The 13,207-nt window shown below is 41.9% G+C and overlaps 1 protein-coding gene across 6 annotated transcripts in view; it reads right to left on the bottom strand.

The window, feature by feature from the left end:
- Window positions 1–3,286: 3,286 nt before the first annotated feature.
- Window positions 3,287–13,207, bottom strand: part of LOC137379599 (sodium- and chloride-dependent GABA transporter 2-like) — a 77,220-nt gene continuing 67,299 nt past the window's right edge. For all 6 annotated transcript variants that reach the window (XM_068050660.1, XM_068050658.1, XM_068050663.1 and 3 more), the window contains 3 exons: window positions 11,956–12,056; window positions 8,209–8,379; window positions 3,287–4,120 (listed from right to left, as the gene is read on the bottom strand). In XM_068050660.1, the coding sequence (XP_067906761.1) occupies window positions 3,971–4,120; window positions 8,209–8,379; window positions 11,956–12,056 (422 nt within the window). In that variant the 3' untranslated portion in view covers window positions 3,287–3,970. The remainder of the gene's footprint in view (window positions 4,121–8,208; window positions 8,380–11,955; window positions 12,057–13,207) is intronic.

Genomic DNA, 13,207 nt, shown 5'->3' with positions numbered 1-13,207 from the left:
GCGGCAGACAGCACTCCCACGCCTTCAATTTCCCATCTGGAGAAAGCAGGCGTGATACTAGTGGGGGAAGGATGGGGGAGGTAAGATTATCAGTGTGGGGGATGGGGACAGGGTCAAATAAGCATCATCAGTGTAGGGAATGGTGAGAAGGGATGAACTTTCAACTTTGCATAGTCTGTCGGGGGGAAGGTCAGAATTCAAAGGTAAGTGTTTTGGGGGAGGGGAAAGGACAAATACCCAACGTAGTTGTTATTGGGGGATTGGAAAGGGCGTTACAATTTTATTTTGTAAATTTTGCGGGGGTTCACTTTAAAAATTCAAATTTGCCGGCGGGGTTGGCTGCCCTTTAAAAAGGGGAGGCGGTGGCGTACTGGTATTGTCACTGGACTGGTAACCCAGAGACCCAGGTATTGCTCTGGGAACATGGGTTCGAATCCCACCACAGCAGAAGGTGGAATTTGAATTCAATTCATAAATCTGGAATTTAAAGCTAGTCTAACGATGGCCATGAAACCATTGTTGATTGTTGTAAAAACCCATCTGGTTCACTAATGTCCTTTAAGGAAGGAAATCTGCTGTCCTTACCTGGTATGGCCTACATGTGACTCCAGATCCACAGCAATGTGGTTGACTCTTACATGCCCTCGAAATGGCCTAGCAAGCCACCCAGTTCAAGGGCAATTAGGGATGGGCAATAAATGCTGGCCCGGCCTGCGATGCCCACATCCCATGAATGAATAAAAAAAAAGGGCGCCAGTGCCTGCGCACAAGTAGCTGATGCCATTGCCGGCGATGGACAACCCACCCCCTCCTATTTAAATGAGCCACCACGTGGGAGATTGCAGTGGCTCTTTGGCGTGTGGCCTGTACATGCGGGCCGCCATTTCTTGTGCCCGACGCCGAGAGCGGCGGCAGGCTCTTAAAATCCAGCCTATAAATTGCACTGCACTTGTCCAGACAGAGCTATTAATATAGCAAATGGCCACCACTGACAAAGGCCCACCCTTACCGGGACCTAGTTGTGGAAAACAGAATACCTAAGGTAGGATACTGGAGCACTGCTGTATGATTTCCTGCTGGCTTCAGGGCCTTCTGGCCTCATGGTCCGAAATTACCTAAAAGATTTCTTAAAGTCCAACTTACTTCAGGTTGCCTTCAGCATCCTGCTAGGATCCCTTAAAACCCTCCTCTCCAAGGCCCAGGTAAAAGAACTGAATGTCAGCTTTGTGGAGTAACTCCATAACTGCCCTGGCCCGTAAAAACAAATACACAGGGTTTGTAACTTAAGCTGTACATTTATATAATATTTCTTCATTTCTATTGGTGGAAACAGTATAATAGTATGAAAGCATAAAAGGAAAATCCAAAGTTGAGGTTGCAAGATTGGTGATGCATTTCAAGGGCACTCTAGAACAGCAACAACTTGCATTTATATAACACCTCTAATGTACAAAAACATCTCGAGACATTTCACAGAAGCGTAATCAGATAAAAATAATGCAAAGCCAATGAAGGAGGTGGAGAATGATCAAAAACTTGGTCAAAGAGGTGGGTTTGAAGGAGGGTCTTAAAGCAAGAAAGCGAGTAGGAGAGGAGGAAGTTGATAGGGAGGGAATCTGAAGCCTGGAGCCTAGACAGCTGAAGGCACGGCTGCCAATGGTGAAGCAAAGTGAGATGGGATACATTAGAGGCCTCTATTGGAGGAACACAGTTCTGAAGGAGTTGCAGAGCAAGGGTACAGAAATAGAGAGAGGCAAAGCCATGATAGGATTTCAACATGAGGATAAGAATTTTAAATTGGAGATACTGGGGGACAAGAGTAAATATAGGTCGTCAAGAAGAGTGGTGAAGAATTGTATTGTTCCTGTGCTTTGAGGAGGAGGATAATGAGGACATGGAGGAGGAAAGGATGGAAGTCTCAAGAGAGCCGTATCACACACACGGGTAACACTTGACCTGCAAGTATGCACGTAGAATAGTCTATAGACTATTAGGGCCTATCTGGAGTTTTCATATAGGCAGTGTGTTAGAAGGCTGCCCTGAGACTGACACCTATTGGAACCTGACTTACACTCGTTCCAGCAGTGGACACTGGTCTGTGACTGTGAATGTGATGATAGCACTTAGTTTTTATGCATCCAGATACTTCCAGACAGCCTGTGCTGATATTAGTCACATCAGTCAATCAACAGTTCATTGCGTTCAAGCATGACCCAAGCGAAATCCATTATTTCACTAAACACAGTTCTCTTCAACTTCTTGGCAGGTTTCACAAAATATGTTTAATTGCTCAGAAATTGCATTTTCAAGCTAGTGAAAGCTACTCCCAGCTAACATATTGTTGCAGAATTGCACTTCTGTATGACCTTTCCAATCTCTTTCTAGCTGTGGGGCACCATATAGCCTCATCATCACCAACTTTACAGTAGCAATGCTTTACAGAGGTGATATCTTGCATATCAGATGTTTATGTGTAGTGTCCTCGGTTGTTGTCATACACTATCCGGAGATTGAAGGAGTGGAAGTCCTTTCTATTGACACAGATCAATGGATGTTCCATGGGTGGGAAGAGGTGGAAATTCTACCTGCCAACTTGACCTTGCCATAACCATGAACTAATTTCTTGGGTCAGGGTGATGCAGGGAGGGCTCTTGATGGACCCATGCCACCAAAAAGGTGGTGCAGAGGAGGGAGACATACTGCAGCTCTAACTGATGAGCAAAAGATTTTAAAGGGACAGGCATGCCCAAAATATATTTTTTACTGAAGGCCTTGGGCTAAACTGAGTACTTCAGCAGATATGCTTCTGAGGCCATTGTGAAGAAAGGGTAGCCCTCTAGTAAGCCCTCTCCCTCCATACAGTTAACTTGAGAGCTAGCCAGCACTACCCCAGGGCCTACCAGTACCTTTCTCTTGGCAGTCCCTGAGGTCAGCAGAAATAGTGTTTGTATGAAGGGAAAAGGGCCTGGAAGCCAGACCTGCCTTCTTGCCAGCATTTATATGTGATGCATGGCAGAGAGATGACTGGGGGCCTTCCCAGCAGGGGCAGGGATAGAAACCGCAGCTCCAACTGGAGATATGACAATGGCCCTCATCATATGATATTACCCAATTTTCCATCACTCTCCCACCTGATTTGAGGTGATGCTGCTGAGGAAAATCCAACCTGGGGTCTCCAACTGAACCAATAACATGTTTTTGGAACTGTATTTGTATATATTTGTAATATTTTCAATTTTCTGAGATTCACAGGGTTTGACAAATAAAAGTTCATTTTAAACAAATATATTTCACAAGATGTCATAATTTTATTCATCAAAGTAGCAACTAAAATTGACACTATTTGAAATTAATTACTGAATAGTATAGGAGAAGCACAAATTTAACTAAATACATTTTTATTTGATTTGGAACATTTGTTAGATCATTTTCCAGAGCACTTTTAGCAAACAGAGTAAGTATTTCTTCTATCCTGAGCAAAACCTATTCCATGAATAATGGCAAACTTTTTCTCCATGTTGTAGAAGAAGATTTTTAAGATGATTAACTTGTGGATTACTTTCACTGATATATATTAAATGTTGCCTTAGTCAATCCTCTGGCCTTAGCATTTTTCCTAAGACCATGAAATTTTGTCGACACTGATGGATATCTCACTACAAAAACTAACATGCTGTATGAATGAATTCTGGCTCTGGTAATGCAACAGAGAAAGATTTCTACTTCACAGACAAAATTCTGTGGGTTTATTTGGTAAATTGATTGCAATGCACAACTGACATCTATTTGTTTTGATTCTGAGAGAATGAACGTAGAATACTTGGTGGATTTCTTTGTACAGTGCAGATGATGGACGGATTGATGCCCTGTCAAGACGGAAATTGTGCCTCTGAGTGAGGTTAATCAAATTATGGACTTCGGTTCAGCATGGAGTCGCTCTGAAAAGTTGCTGTGTATCTTTCTGCAGCTTCTAAATGGCCACATTCTCCAGCAGACCATCCTGGGTACTTAGTGCAGAAAGTTTGAGATCAGATTTCGGACTGCAGCACAGCAATGCTTCATTCTTCGATTTCTTGAACTGCGACAAGTCATCAGCCGGGCGAATGTGGTGAAGAATACACTACAGGAGAAAATATATTTTGGTGTTGATAATAAATACATGACTATGTCACAGGCAGGTAGTGTCATTGGCAATTTTAAATGTTGAGGACACTTCTACATAATTTAGCAGTCAGTTTTACAAATTATTGCTGTATGTGATGAATGCTTTTTGGGAATTCCGTTGGGCTCCATGCCCCACATGATTTTCAACTTATATTGGGAATTCCTGTGCAAAGGTCAATGTAACCGGCTTGATTTTGTCATCCACTAATTGTAATGGATAGAAAATCGTACAGGACTTGCTGACTGGTGTGCCAGAATTCCCAATATGTACTCCAATAATGCAAAACTATTTGCCAAAAGCACTAATTCCTTATTTGCTAGGAGTCTGGAAGCATGCTACCACACAGCAACCTCCCCCCTCAAAGGTTCCCATTCCCAGCCTCAAGATTTGACTTTCTGAACTTTATTTGGTTCATTTTCCAGCACTTGAGAGCAAATTTTTTTAAATATGCTTGTGTGTAAATATGTATTGATGTGTATACTTTATACGAGAGAACATCTCTCACTGAACTCAAAATCAACTGTAATGGTGAAACATGTACTCTGTTGTCATCTACTATAAACCAAATCAGCTACTTGTGACTTGCTTCAAGGAATGAACTGTTCAAACTTCACGGCTCTACTACTGTAACATTCATGTAATACCGCTAAAATCATATAGCTCCAAACCAGAACATTCTACAGAAATAGAGCTGAACTATCCAGCCTGATATCATCATCCGAATGCTGCTGGTACCATAGTTATATCAGATCAGAAAGTAGCTTGTCAGGTAGAAATAATTTAGGATATAAGTTTAGACAGATATTCTAGTGCCTAACTTGAATCACCCTCAGGGAGGGAATGACAGAGAACAGGACGAAATATAACTGGTCTCATTTCTTGCACATCCTTTTCTTTTCTGGACTTTTTGTAGCACAAGCAGCATGTTTGGGGAATCTCATTAGCATATTGCTCTCCCAATGCACTTCTGTGACTCACTGAAAACCGAGAGGGACATCATTTCCTGTGCAGCTTAGAGCTGTTTTGAACTTCCTGTTACAGAGGTAAAAGCTTAGTCTAATGTCAGATTGAAGCAAGTGTTCTAGAACTGAGCCAGAAGTCCATCAATTCCCAGGGTGGAGACAGGAAAGCTCACTCAGTGAGTGAGCCATGGAGACAATGTAATGGGAGATGTGAGGGGATCCCTTCTCTGCAAAATACAATCAAGGCAGGAGAGGTGGCAGTGTATATGAATGTAGACTCTGAAGATCAGAGGATTGCTTTCCAGGTAAGTAAGAAATTAATACCCTCAAGAAGTATGAATCATACAATTTTATAGCACTAAAATAAGCCACTTGGTCCATCATTCCCATGCTGCTACTCTGAAACAACTGTCCACTTACTGTCACAGAGTCATTACTGCACAGAAGGAGGCCATTTGGCCAATCGACTCCATGCCAGCTCTCTGTAGAGCAATCCAGTCAATCCCGTTCCCCTGCTCTATCCTCCATAGCCCTGCAAGTTTATTTCCCTAAAGTGCCCATCCACTTTCCTTTTGAAATTATTGATGATCTCCACTCCCACCACCCTCATAGGCAGTGAGGTTCAAGTCATTACCACTCCCCATTCTATCTCTAGCCCAAAACCTTAAATCTGTGTCCATTAGTCCTTATACCATCAGCCAATGGGAACAACTTTTTTTTTATCCATCTTATCCAAACCTGTGATAATCTTGTACACCTCTATCAGATCTCCCCTCAATCTCCTTTGCTTAAAGGAGAACATGCCCAGCTTCACCAACATAACCTTGTAACTAAAATCTCTCAACTCTGGAGCCATTCTGGTAAATCTCCTCTGCACCCTCTCAAGGACCCTCACATCCTTCCTAAAGTGTGGTGACTAGAACCGAACACAATACTCTAGTTGTAGCCTAACCAGAGCTTTATCTTAATCCCACTTAATGCCATTTCCCTGCCCCTTCCACATATCCTTTAAAATGTTTCATTTAAAACATTCATCCACTTTCCTTTTAAACATTACTATGGATTCTACTTCTACCACTGCTTCTGGTAGGTCGTTCCAAGTCCTGTCAATTCTCCACCAAAAAAAGATTCTCCTATTCGCTCCTTCTTCTTTTTGGAATTATGCTAAATTTATGCTCTCCAGATAATGACTCATTGATTGGTGAAAATAAATCTCCGTCTTTACCTTATTAACATCTTTCATAAGTTTTAATACCTCCATCTGGCCTACGCAACCTTGATTATTCTAATGAAAAAGAAATCAGTTGCTCAAGACTCTTCTAATAACTAAAGCTACTCATCCCTCTTATCATTTTAATGAATCTCTTCTGCAGCCTCTCTGAGGCTTTGACATCCTCCCGAAATAGATCACAACCCACAAGAAACATGAGAAAGTGGGCATGGTTGTAACAGGCATTAGCACTTTTCTTGCTGAGAGGGGCTCTGCCACTTTATGCTGCAGTATTTATCTGAATGTACATTGATGGTGAGTGAGACAAGGCCAGAGAGTACTTCATCCTGCAGGAGTGCTGCACTGGCAGCGGTGCCACCTTTCGCATGAGATATTAAACTGAGCCACTGTCTACTCTCTCAAGTGGATGTAAATGATCCCAAAGCACTATTCAAAGAAGATCAGTGGATTTCTCCTCGTATCCTGATCAATATTTATCCCACATCCAGCATCATTAAAATAGTTTAGTCATTCATCTCATTACTGTTGTGGGATGTTGATGTGCACAGATTGGCTCCTGTGTTTCTCTACATTGCAACAGTGACTATATTTCAAAAGTACTTCACCAAGGCCTTGAAATGTGCTATATAAATGTAAGTTCTTTCTTTCTAAAGATCCAACTGCAGGGTACCGAGAAGCCCTAAAACAGATAATTATTAATCAGAATGAAACTGAGCAAGCCAAACTATTAGCAAACCAGAAACAATAAAAGAATCACATTGTACAATAGCATAAAAATGTAATCTTTAAAATTACAGAAAGGTAATGCTGACATTTTCCTTAGTTACTGCAAAAATTTATGCTAAAGAAACTTGCTCAATATAGCTCAGCGATTCAATTTGTAGCTCAAGGGTTTAAAATTTCCTCTTGTCAGCATTTTATGATGACAATAAATCGCCATCCACTCAGTACTGTGGTTGCAAATTATTCAATAACTATTCAGCAGATGCATGACAGCAGCAGAGAAGCTTCTGTAAAACAGAGAAGCTCTAGAGAATAACTCTGTGTGTGCCTGTGCCACTGGAGAGGCCTTGCACACATCCAGCAGAGGATGTAAAATCAGATGAATGATCCCAAAAGTTCAATTTCTGGGACCCTCGTTTATTTGATAGTCAATGTGGAGCCAAAAATGAGGCAATACTGATATGTGCAGTCTCATTAACATATGTGAATCTCACTATAAAATTCTTGGGCCTACATTTTATGATTTTGGTCAAGGCTATGCCCACAGTGTAAACTTTGACCACAAAAGTTGGGTGCAGGGCTTCCCTTTACTAGGAGTTTCTGCTTCCTGGCTTATTCAGAACCTAATGTAGTACCGGTTGACTGTACCTCCCAAAAATGGGATTTAAAAAAAAATTGGTTGATCAGCTCTTTTACAAAAGAGGATGAAGAGAATGTGGCTGGAGTCTTTGGGGGGTGAGGGTGGGGACAGGGGCATGGTGAGGGCTGTGGGCACCCCTACTTCAATGATAAGTGGCTGCTGTATTTTTCAGCTCCATAGGAAGGTGGGTCCCATAGATGCTCATGAAATTAAAAGTAATATCACTGACCCCATTAAATTCTGCCAGTGGCAGAGGGTGCTGGTGGAATGATCCTAGCATTAGTATAATGCCCAGAGGATTTTCAGAACCAATGTGTTTATCATTCAAAACTTACAAGGTCAGTTGACTTGTGGCATATAAATACGATATCCTTAGGCTTTTTTAACCTATCATCCATACTTAACACTCTCAATCCTGGTTGCACCACAATCTCCAACTAATTAAAAACTCTGCTTTGGTTCAAAATGTGTGAATAAAATACATTACCTCCTTAAGAGACCCTTTGGTTGTGCAGATCTTATAGAGGATCCAGGAGGGAATACACAACATGGAGGAGAGTGCGAGCAGCCAACCTAAAACATAGCCCCATGTTGGATATACATATGTCTTGTTGTACTTGAGAGGTGTGTAATCAATCAATGAGAAAATGAAAGTACCCTGAAAGAAAGAAATGACATGAATAAGATACCAGCTGACTGAGATACATGGCAGCAGGGCAACACTGACAGAAAGCACACTAGAGCTGTGCAACGAGGGATAGGATATGGAGTTTTGCTTGCAATTTCGGGTTGAGTGGTGGGGTTTGTTGCTGATTCTGGCCATGCCACGAGCAGAGAGGTCAGCAACTTCCCTGTGTAGGGAGAGAAAAACTAGAGAGAAAAATCAGCATCTGAGCACTTCTTTAGCAGCAAGTTAGTGCTGCCATTGATGAAGCCTTGGGTGTAGACCTTTTGTCCTCTAGCAATGTTATGCGACATAGAAAGCATAATAAAGGAATGGAAAGAAAAATAATTCCTACCTCATACAGAAAAAAAAAAATCACCCAAAAGAAAACATTGTATGGGAGTAACTTAAATCAAATCTACCTGACAGGAAACTGAGGTTGGCCAGTCCTTTTGCACCCTGCCTGAATTTACTTCCCATATTAACTTGATTGAGTTCTTTCATGAAGTAACGGAGAGGCTGGATGAGGGTAGTACAGTTTATGTTGTGTATCTAGACTTTCAAAAGGAGTTTGATAAAGTACCACATAATGGACTTGTTAGCAAAATTGAAGTTCATGTGATTAAAGGGGCAGTGGCAGTATTGATACAAAATTGGCTAAGGAACAGAAAGCAAAAAGTAGTGGTGAATGATTGTTTATCAGAGTGGAGGGAAGTATACAGTTCTGTTCCCCAGGTTGGTGTTAGGATCACTGCTCTTTTTGATATATATTAATGACCTGGACTTAAGACCTGGATTTAGGTATCCAGGGCATAAGTTCAAAGCTTGCAGATGATACAAAACTTGACAATGTAGTAAATGGTGAGAGGGATAATAGTCGACATAAGGAGGATGTAGACAGGCTGATGAAATGGGCAGACGCATAGCAGATGAAATTTAATGCAGAGAAGTTTAAAGTGATACATCTTGGTAGGAAGAATGAGGAGGAAATATAAACTAAATAGTATGATTTAAAGGGGTGCAGGAACAGAGAGACCTGTAGATAAACACAGACAAGACTTTGAAGGTGCCAGGATATGTTGAGAAGGCTGTTAAAAAGGCATACAGTCTCACATAATAGACTAGTGACTAAGGTCAGAGCATGTGGAATCAGGGGACAAAAAACAGAATGAATAGCTAGCTGGCAGAAGCTAAGAAATGGGGTTCCATGAGATAAATGCTGGGACACTGTAGTTTACAATTTATATTAATTTAGATTATTTAGATTAGATTAGAGATACAGCACTGAAACAGGCCCTTCGGCCCACCGAGTCTGTGCCGACCATCAACCACCCATTTATACTAATCCTACACTAATCCCATATTCCTACCAAACATCCCCACCTGTCCCTATATTTCCCTACCACCTACCTATACTAGTGACAATTTATAATGGCCAATTCACCTACCAACCTGCAAGTCTTTTGGCTTGTGGGAGGAAACCGGAGCACCCGGAGAAAACCCACGCAGACACAGGGAGAACTTGCAAACTCCACACAGGCAGTACCCAGAATCGAACCCGGGTCCCTGGAGCTGTGAGGCTGCAGTGCTAACCACTGTGCCACTGTGCTGCCCCACTTTGGAATCAAAAACACAATTTATAAATTTGCATGCAATACCAAAGGGAGGGGAGATTCAATTCTGAGAAGGACTGGAACAAATTAGAAGACGATTTTAATAAACTTGCAGAGTGGAAAATAATTGCCAAATGATATGTCTGAGGATTTATAATTTGGTAAGAAAATAAGGAGGCCACATATTACTTGGGAAATAAGAATCTAAATGGGCCAGAGGAGCAAACAGATCTGGAAGTACAAATACACAAATTACTAAAAGTAATGATTCAGGTTAATAAGGCCATAAAAAGAGTAACCCAAGCACTAGGGTTTATGACTAGAGGGATAGATTGGAAAGTAGAGAAATTATACAAAATTTGTATCGAATCTTGGTGATACCACACTGTATGTAGTTCTTGTTGCCATATCATAAAAAAAGATAGTGACACTGGAAAGAGTGCAAAAAAAAGAATTACAAGGATGATATCAGAAATATAAAGTTAAGGAAGGGAGGAGGCATGCCAGCATGGACTGATTGGGCTGAATGGCCTTGTCCTGTGCTGCAAAGTCTATATAATTCTATGTATATGTGGAGCCTAAAGCCTGTTTTATGTTCCCTGTTGTATTGCTGTACAGTAGTCAGTTTCTTAATAAATTAAAAAAGTTATATTCAAAAGCTTTTAAAACGTACCTATTAGTGCCTTTGCACTTAAATAAAGCAGCTGAATTTTTAGAGCCTCCTCGATGGCCTGCAAATGGGAATAACTAGCAGAAACTTGCAATGTTGATTAATTCGATTGGCGGTGGGGGCGGGGGGGGGGGGCCGGGGGGGGGGTGGTGGTGGGGGTGGGTGGGGGGGGGGGTGGTGGGTGTGCTGTGCCCACTTATGTGATAGGGCTGGTGTCAGTATGATGTTTTTTACAACAATGTCACCAACACCTTGTATTTATATTGCACCTTTAATGTAATAAAACATTCCAAGGTGCTTCACAAGAGTGTTACAAATCAGAATTTGACACCAAGCTACGCAAGATGATATTAGGACAGCTGAACAAAAGCTTGGTCAGAGGTAGGCTTTAAGGAGTGTCTTAAAGGAGGAAAGGGAGGTTGAGAGGCAGAGAGGTTTGGGGAAGGAATTCCAGAGCTTAGGACCCAGGCAGCTGAAGGTGTGGCCACCAAGAGTGGAACAATTAAAATCGGAAATGCTCAAGAGGCCAGAAATTGATGAGTGCAAATATTTCAGAGGGTTGTGAAGCTGGAGGAGATTATAGAGATGTGGAGGGGTGAGGCCATGGATGGATTTGAAACAAAAGATTAGAATTTTAAAATTGAGGCATTACTTAATCAAGTGCCAGTGTAGGTCAGTGAGCACAGAGATGATAGTGTAACAGGAGTTGGTGCCAGTAAGCACAAGGGCAGCAGAGTTTTGGATGACCTCAAGTTTATGGAGGGTAGAATGTGGGAGGCCAACCAGCAGTATGTTAGAATAGTCAAGTCCAGAGGTAACAAAGGCATGCAGGAGGGTTTCAGCAGTAGATGAGCTGAGGTAGGGGCAGAGTTGGGTGGTGTTAAGGAGATGGAAATAGGTGGTCTTAGTGATGGCGCGAATACGTGGCTGAAAGCTCATCTTGGGATCAAACGTGATGCCAAGGTTGAGAATAGTCTGGTTCAGCCTCAAACACTTGCCAAGGTGAGGGATAGAGTTGGTAGCTAGGGAACAGAGTTTGTCACGGGGATTGAAGACAATGGCTAGCGCAAAAGATCATGGAAAATTGATTTGCTGTGGATGTAATTTGTGCTTAAAATTGTGAGAACTTTTGCATGTCTTTGGACAATTTTGGGTGAATTGCACTGGAAAAAAAATAGCTTAACTGGGAAACTGCTGCCCTTTATCTTTTTTGTGTTGGAACCTTACTTGAAGTTCTTTAAGGTATATAACTATTTGGAATAAAATTGGAAGGAATGAGAAGCTTACAAGGCAAACACCTGGAGTAAAGATGAGCCAGCACCACTTCATGTATGACCTGGGCCTGTATCCAATCATTTCCTCGATGTTGTCATAGATACGATCGACACCTGAACAGTAAAACAGAATGTATGATTAGTTTGATAATAACAGATCTGACTTCACGTGAAAGCAAATGGTTTCTTCTAGGGATTTGTATTTGCAAAATGATGCTGTCATTACACTATGGATGCAATCTGAAGCATACAATCTCATCCATTCCCAGGTAAGCAAGGATGATTTGGATTTCTGTGTGTACATACAAACTTACAAATTAGGAGCAGGAGTAGGCCGCTCGGCCCCTCGAGCCTGCTCCACCATTCAATAAGATCATGGCTGAACTGATTGTAATCTTAACTCCACATTCCCGCCTACCCCGACAACCTTTCACCCCCTTGCTTATCAAGAATCTATCTGCCTCTGCCTTAAAAATATTTAAAGACTCTGCTTCCACCACCTTTTGAGGAATAGAGTTTCAAAGACTGACGACCCTCTGAGAGAAAACACTTCTCCTCATCTCAGTCTTAAATGGGCGACCCCTTATTTTTAAATAATGACTCCTAGTTCTAGATTCTTCTAGAAGGGGAGATCTCCTTTCCACATCCACCCTGTCAAGGCCCCTCAGGATCTTATATGTCTCAATCAAGTCGCCTCTTACGCTTCTAAATTCCAGCGGATATAAGCCTAGCTAGTCCAATCTTTCCTCAGAAGACAACCCACTCATTCCAGGTATTAGTCTAGTAAACCTGCTCTGAACTGCTTCCAACGCATTTACATCCTTCCTTAAAAAAGGAGACCAATACTGTACACAGTACTCCAGAAGTGGTCTCACCAATGCCCTGTATAACTAACTGCAGCATAACCTTCCTACTTTTGTATTCAATTCCCCTCACAATAAATCTTTGACTGGCGTCCCTAGCTGCAGCCTTCAGCTGCCAAACACACCCCTCCCAGCACTGGCAGACAGGCAGTAGATCTGGTCAGTTTTGAGCGGGACACCTGACAAAGGTCCCCTGTCTCTCCAGGGTTCCACTTAGGGGTTTGCAAATACCATACAGACACCCTATCCCTTTTAAAATCAGGCCCAATGGACAGGATTTCCACTCCAACGTTGGAAAATCAACGTCATTGACACTTCCGGGTCCTACCCTGCATGGTGTTGGCATTATGCATGTGTTAAAATTTCAATATGGAAAGTAGCTAATTGGTCTCGAGTCACATT

The sequence above is a fragment of the Heterodontus francisci genome, chromosome 18 (genome assembly GCF_036365525.1).
Source record: "Heterodontus francisci isolate sHetFra1 chromosome 18, sHetFra1.hap1, whole genome shotgun sequence".
Classification (NCBI taxonomy): domain Eukaryota; kingdom Metazoa; phylum Chordata; class Chondrichthyes; order Heterodontiformes; family Heterodontidae; genus Heterodontus; species Heterodontus francisci.
Note: the sequence above shows the minus strand (reverse complement) of the source record. Positions and strands in the feature narration are given on the sequence as shown.